At 37.9% G+C, this 6,467-nt stretch overlaps 1 protein-coding gene across 1 annotated transcript; it reads right to left on the bottom strand.

Moving 5' to 3' along the window:
- Positions 1-287: 287 nt before the first annotated feature.
- Positions 288-4,245, bottom strand: LOC146559924 (extracellular calcium-sensing receptor-like). The gene is made up of 9 exons (XM_085244374.1): positions 4,136-4,245; positions 3,617-3,911; positions 3,380-3,466; positions 2,902-3,171; positions 2,474-2,680; positions 2,115-2,390; positions 1,522-1,749; positions 1,303-1,426; positions 288-1,216 (listed from the first exon to the last, which is right to left on the bottom strand). Exons 1-9 carry the CDS (start codon positions 4,243-4,245, stop codon positions 288-290), a joined length of 2,526 nt encoding a protein of 841 aa, XP_085100500.1.
- Between the last annotated feature and the right edge of the window lie 2,222 nt (positions 4,246-6,467).

Here is a 6,467-nt window from a genome sequence, read left to right as displayed (position 1 = left end):
GGGTTCTTGTTGTTGTTGTCTAAAGCTGGAGGGAGTTGAGCTATACCTATAATGAACATTACAGGCCTCTCTCATCTTTTTAAGTGGGAGAACTTGCACAATTGGTGGCTGACTAAATACGTTTTTGCCCCACTATATGTTTCTCAGTGAACATCAGTTCCAGAAAGACCAAATACCCTGGAATATAACATAACAGTATGAAACCATATTTATTGCTTTGTTCATTTAGACAATGTATTTTTTTTAGTTGCGTATAAGCTTAAATAAAAAAAAAATCTGGACGTTTTCTACTGTATATGAAAAATCTGTGTTCCATTGCGGCGAGCCATTATAGCTTTCTTTGTGTTCAACTCTGGTCTCAACAGGATTATGTAACATTTGGGTCCAAACAATGTGACCAAGAGTCCAAAACTTGAGGCCAAGATGGCAAATACCTCCACTGCATCTGCATAATTTCCTGGTGAGCTGATATAAACAGGAACAAAGGCCACCCACACAGTACAGAAGATCAGCATGCTGAATGTGATGAGTTTGGCCTCATTAAAACTATCAGGGAGATTCCTCACCAGGAATGCAATTAGAAAACTGAGGAAAGCTAGCATCCCAATATAGCCCAATAACACTGCAAAACCAACAGTTGACCCAACTGCACACTCATAAATGATTTTATCATTGTGGTATTGGGTGTTTTTATGTGGAGTTGGAGAGGAAGAAACAAGCCAGGTAGTGCAGATGGCTGCTTGAATAGCTGTAAGAAACAGAACTGTTCCTCTCTGCTGCATAGCACCAAACCACTTCAGACTGGTTCCCCCTCCTGGCTTGGAGGCTTTGAACACAGCCAGAACTACCATGGTTTTTACCAGGATGCATGAGACACACAGCACAAAGCTGATCCCAAATGCTGCATGCCTGAGTTGGCATGTCCATAGCCTAGGTCGTCCAATGAACAGCAGTGAACAAAGGAAACACAACTTGAGTGACAGCAATAGCTGAAAACTAAGTTCTGAATTGTTGGCACGTATTATAGGTGTTCTGCGATGGTAGAAAAAGATTCCTAGAACAATAACACATATAAATGTTCCCAGCAGTGAAATTGCTGTCAAGCAAATACCCAGAGGCTCATGGTAGGAGAGGAACTCTGTCTTCTTGGGAACACAGTGATCACGCTGGGGGTTTGACCAAAAATCCTCTGGACAATTGGTGCACTCCAAGGAATCTACAAAAAGGGGGAAGATGGTATCATACATACTATGTTTAATATGAATCTAATTAAATATGCAGCGGTAAAAGATAAAAACTCACTGCTCTTGTTAGTGGTTTTTCCCTCAGAACAAGGGATGCAGTCAAAACAGCATTTGGGTTCCTCCTTCTTTCTCACCATGTGGGTACCAGGAGGACAGCTCTCACTACATACCGATCGAGGTGGCTATAGGATGAAATTAAATATTACCTGCCAGAATTACATATATTATGTAATACATATATGTGCCAAAATATAAAAGTCTAAAAACCATATCTAACCTTTTTGGATTCAAAGTTCCAGAAGATTTTGTCTTCATCAAGTATGAGTTCTTCACCTTTGAAAGCAGACCTCTTAACCTCACCCACAGTTTGAATTTTAATGTTTCCATCAGGGAGCCACAACCAGTTCATCACATCATAAATTGGCACCACATCACCATTCTCATCAAATGACACTTGATCACCAAATGGAGTGGTAAAATTGACCATTTCCAAATAATAAATAAGCTGTTAAAAAGGGATTTATAATAAATAAATTATTTTTCATAGTGCAAACAGTGGCACCTGGTATTAAATAATCAAATATAACATTAAATTGGATTTATACAAACATATAAAATTATTACAATCTAACTCAAAATCAAAGATCGCACATCACTAATACTGCTGTATATGCCTACTGGTTTATGATCTCTCAGATCTAAATATATTAACCATTACTCCAGTTCAGAAGGATGAAAACATCTTTTTAGCTCATTCAAACTTTTTCATGGTTTGTCTTTCGTATTTACTCTACTGTGTGCATTCTGTTCTGAAAGTAATTATAGGGCAAAAGATCTTCTCATTTAATGGAGTGCAATTTGATATCAAACCTGCCACGGTTCCAATGTTTGCAATGTGGCACAGCTGTGGCCACGGAAAGGTCCTCTTCCTGGCTTGCACCGTAACATGTCATCAAGGGAATATGCTAAAGCATATACAGCTTTGTACACATTGTATTCTGGCCGGAGGTTGGAAATATCCAAAAACTCAGAGTCCACATGGTCCAGATCTTCCTCTCCAGTGCATAATGTACCTCTACCTTCTACCCAGCCTGTTGGAGCTGGTGCAAATCTGCACTTAAATGTGAATTCCCAAAACTGATTCACCTGAAATTTATTGAAAATTATTTTTACAAATAATAAAAATATATACATCTTGGACATATGATAAGAAAGAGTTCAGCTCTCACCATGCTATTTCCATAGCTGTTATTGTGATGTAGGTCAGGACGTATTTGTAAGAGGAATTCCCTGAGCCCTGGTATTTCTCCTCGACGAATTGCAATGCCCAGTGTTCCACCCAGATATGGCATGAGCTGAGGTGTTTGGAGCACAGTAGCTTCTGTCCAGGCTTCACTGGCCATCCACTGTAGGCCAGTTAGATTTTGCCTCACTACCTGTGCATTGTATTATACAAAATCTGTAATGTGATATTGTAGCTCAAAACTACTTTAGTGACATAATATTACAGTAAATGCAGTAGATGCTCATGATGCAAATTAATTCTACATGACTAGTTTTTACTACACATTCACACAGACATATAAAACATGTTTTGCACAGTCTAATGATTTTTATTCTTGCAACTAGTAATAATTAAATTGTTTTAAACCCAAACCTCTTCCATAAGGTTTACTATGCGACTATGATGTGCAAAGACAATGACAACTCGAGCTGAGGACATTTTCATCACATTCACAATCCTCCTGAGTTCATCCATGTCTTTGTCCCAGGGTAAAATCTCGAAGTAAGCCAGGCATCCTTCACCCGACAGACTGAGATCAGATTGCAAAGATCTGGCTGCGTGAAGTCCGTAATCATCATCACTGACAAGAAGACCTGCCCAAGTCCAGCCAAAGTGTTTTAGAATCTGAATCATAGCACGTACCTATGTAAATACAAATTAAAGGGTGAGCGCAAAGACAAACAAATCTTTCATACCAGTATTTGCAGATCAACTTCCACAGCACACAGGTAGAATTTTTTAGTTTTTTACATCATTATACATTCTGTTAAAAAACAGGTATTTTATTCCTGAAAATACTTCTGTTGTTGCATTAATAATTTAGTGACAAATGTGAAATTGTGCTCCTGACCTGGAAAGCATCACTTGGTATTGTTCTAAAGAAGGATGGATACTTTTGACGGTCAGTTAGGCAGGAACAAGTGGCAAAATAACTCACCTGTGAAAAATACACATTATGTATAAATATCCAAAGTCTGTACTCCTTTATTATTTTTATCATGTTAGCTCTATTATTAAGTGGCTTTATATTTGCTATGAAATCAAAATAATACAAGGTATCTATTACAAGATTAAGAAGACCACTTACCATGGGTACTCTGTACAAACCTAAGACGTTGGAAATGGCAATAGAATGTGTAGAGGAAGAATCACCCACAATCCCTATGACTGGAAGATTTCCAGTACATCTATTATCTAATATAATGTTTTCCTCTTGACCACTGGCTAATGACAATGCTGCACGGAATCCAATTCCAAGTGTGACACAGTTATCATAAAGAGTATATCCAAGAGTGACATTTGGCAGCAGGTTGGAGTTTCTGTTGATCTCATCAATAGCAAAGGCCATGGTTTGTGCCTGCCTAAATCCTAGTTCATAAAAACTAACAAAGAAAAATACAACAGTATACTTGGAAAACATGTTACACAAATACTGTTATAAACCACAATTAAAGGGATTTTTAATGACAAAAAAAATACAAAGAAGATGTTTCATTCCAGACAAGGCATTTTTTCAAATGTATTAATGCAGAGAGTACTAGATATAAGATGCATATCAATAATAGATTTTCGCTTTCGTTTTCACTTTTTTCCCTGACATACTTACCCATGGCAAGTAGGCTGTTGTGGCTGTGAGGTAAAAGACAGGTCAGCAACGCTTGAAAAAAAGTGGACTTGAAACAGTCCACCCAGAATGACATCTCCACTCTTGTGCATGCCATTTAGATGAAATTGTCTCTGTAACTGACAGGAGGAGGGAAACAGAGAAGAGGCTACAGCAGAAGAAAAATAGGAATACAGCAAAATGAATAAGAGCAAGTTGGTTTGTAATAATGACCACATGACAGCTTTCTGACTTTCTGAGTCTAGTCGTCAGGTTTTATTGTTTTGCCATTCCCTTTTATTGACATGCTGTGTTGACTAATCTTGCATACCACCCATAAGGGAAAAACAAGGAGCAGTGGCAGGACCTAAAGGACATGTCATTTGAGATTACGTTTGTATGCAGGTAGACCTCGATAACACTGCAAGTTAATTAGTTATCAACAAGGACTCAGCTCTTTTGTGTGTTTTTGTTTTGTTAATTTAAATTTTATATTTTTTAGTCAATATAAAGGAAGAATTAATAGTCTTGTGGTTGATCCAACGTGGCAAGTAAGTAAATAAAATGTTATTTAATAGCACCTTTCAAAATAAATCTCACAAAATGCTTCACAATTAATTCCAGAACATGAAAAGAAAAGTTAACCAAATGCAAGTCTTAAAAAAGAGACCACCAAATTCAGAGATCTTCATCTTAGACAGGGACAGCCCAGAGTCTAGAGGTTTCAAAAGCTCTTTGTCCTTTAGTTTTCAGCTTCTTATGATGTCTAGCCAGCAGATCCTGCTTTAAGAGTTAGCAAATGCGGCAAGGAGACCAAGATCTTCCATTACCAGCACAAAACAAACTTCAGCTATTTCTTTATGTAAGTGGTTGGATGACAGCCTTAAAATAAGTAGGACCTTGACCAGAGACCAGTTATGTTTTAATTATAGTCAGCACATGGACACATATAGACCGAAAGAGATTTTTGGACAGAGATGTGTTAAACATCAAGCGAGCAGAAGGATGCTTTCACTGAGTCAACTAATTTAACCAGCTCAGTTTAAGAAACAGATAAAAAAAAAATGAATATAACATGTCAAACTGGAGCAGGAACAGCCAACAAAGATGCTAAAGGAAAAACATTTTTTCTTTAGCATCAAACATCACTGATTTTTTTCTGCTTATAAAGAAACAAGAATATCTTAATGTTCATTTTAACACACTGAGACAGCAGGTAGCACAGGGGTAACAATATCAGTAATTCTGTCAAGTAAGACCTTACGATTACCCTTAATCTTTGTAACAAGGTTTGAATAATAGACAGCTGTGGCATTTCTAACTGAATTGTTGAGATAAATATGTAAATAACTTTTCCTTCACAAATGCTCAACTCTTTGATAAGAACACTTTAATCAGTGAATACTGTCATTTATTCTTTTTTTGGCCTGTCCTGTCCTGCACTGTAGGAATCAGAATTACTGTCTGATGGCAAAGAAAAATGCCCAACCGATTTACTTTCCTAAGTGGATCATTACAGCTTTTTCCATACTGGTCCACTTGATTGTCATAGTTTCTTTATTATTTCTTTCTTTATTTTATTTTATTTTTTACGTTTAAGTAAAGGCCCCCAGCCCCAGATGGCAAACAGAGAACAGGGGTGTGAAGACCCCATAACTCATTCTACCTGCTCATATGTGGTGTTCCAGTGTGCTGTTCTAAAGTGCATTTAAAATATGGGAAGGGCATGGTACCAATGACTCTCTGCCAGATAGCAGCTGGTGTCAGCACGGCCCCTTCAGAGCCCTCAACGTCTACATGTATTTAAAATTGAGAAGTGGGCACCGGTACCAGAGATGAGGTGGGAGGAGGGAGGCAACTGGGGATGGGGAGAGAAGGACATGTCTACCCAGAGTTAGGACCAAGAAGCAGAGTTGCAGTCTTACACGCCTCTCTGCAGCTTCTCTCCTCCTGTCATCCCCCCAAAACTCCAGAGACTGTGTCAGTTCCCAATCGGACAATAAACAAACTTAAAACCAGCAAAAAACAACTTTAACTAACTACTACGACTTAAAAAAATCACAAAGAAAGAACAATTCACTATCCAAATCTATACCAAAGAGTAAAAAAGTGAAATTAAACATTAGGTCTCTCACTTCCAAGTCTCTGTTAGTACATGAGTTAATAATTGATCAACAAATTGATTTACTCTGCCTTACAGAAACCTTGCTACAGCAGGATGATTATGTTAGTTTAAATGAATCAACACCCCTGAGTCATACTAACTATCAGAATTCTCAAAGCACAGGCCGAGGGTCGGTGTAGCAGCAACTTTTCACACCAGCCTATTAATCAA

This window comes from Mchenga conophoros, linkage group LG14 (assembly GCF_057382185.1).
Source record: "Mchenga conophoros isolate Kocher_MC1m ecotype Shallow Benthic linkage group LG14, M_conophoros_male_GT1.1, whole genome shotgun sequence".
Taxonomy (NCBI): Eukaryota; Metazoa; Chordata; class Actinopteri; order Cichliformes; family Cichlidae; genus Mchenga; species Mchenga conophoros.
Note: the sequence above shows the minus strand (reverse complement) of the source record. Positions and strands in the feature narration are given on the sequence as shown.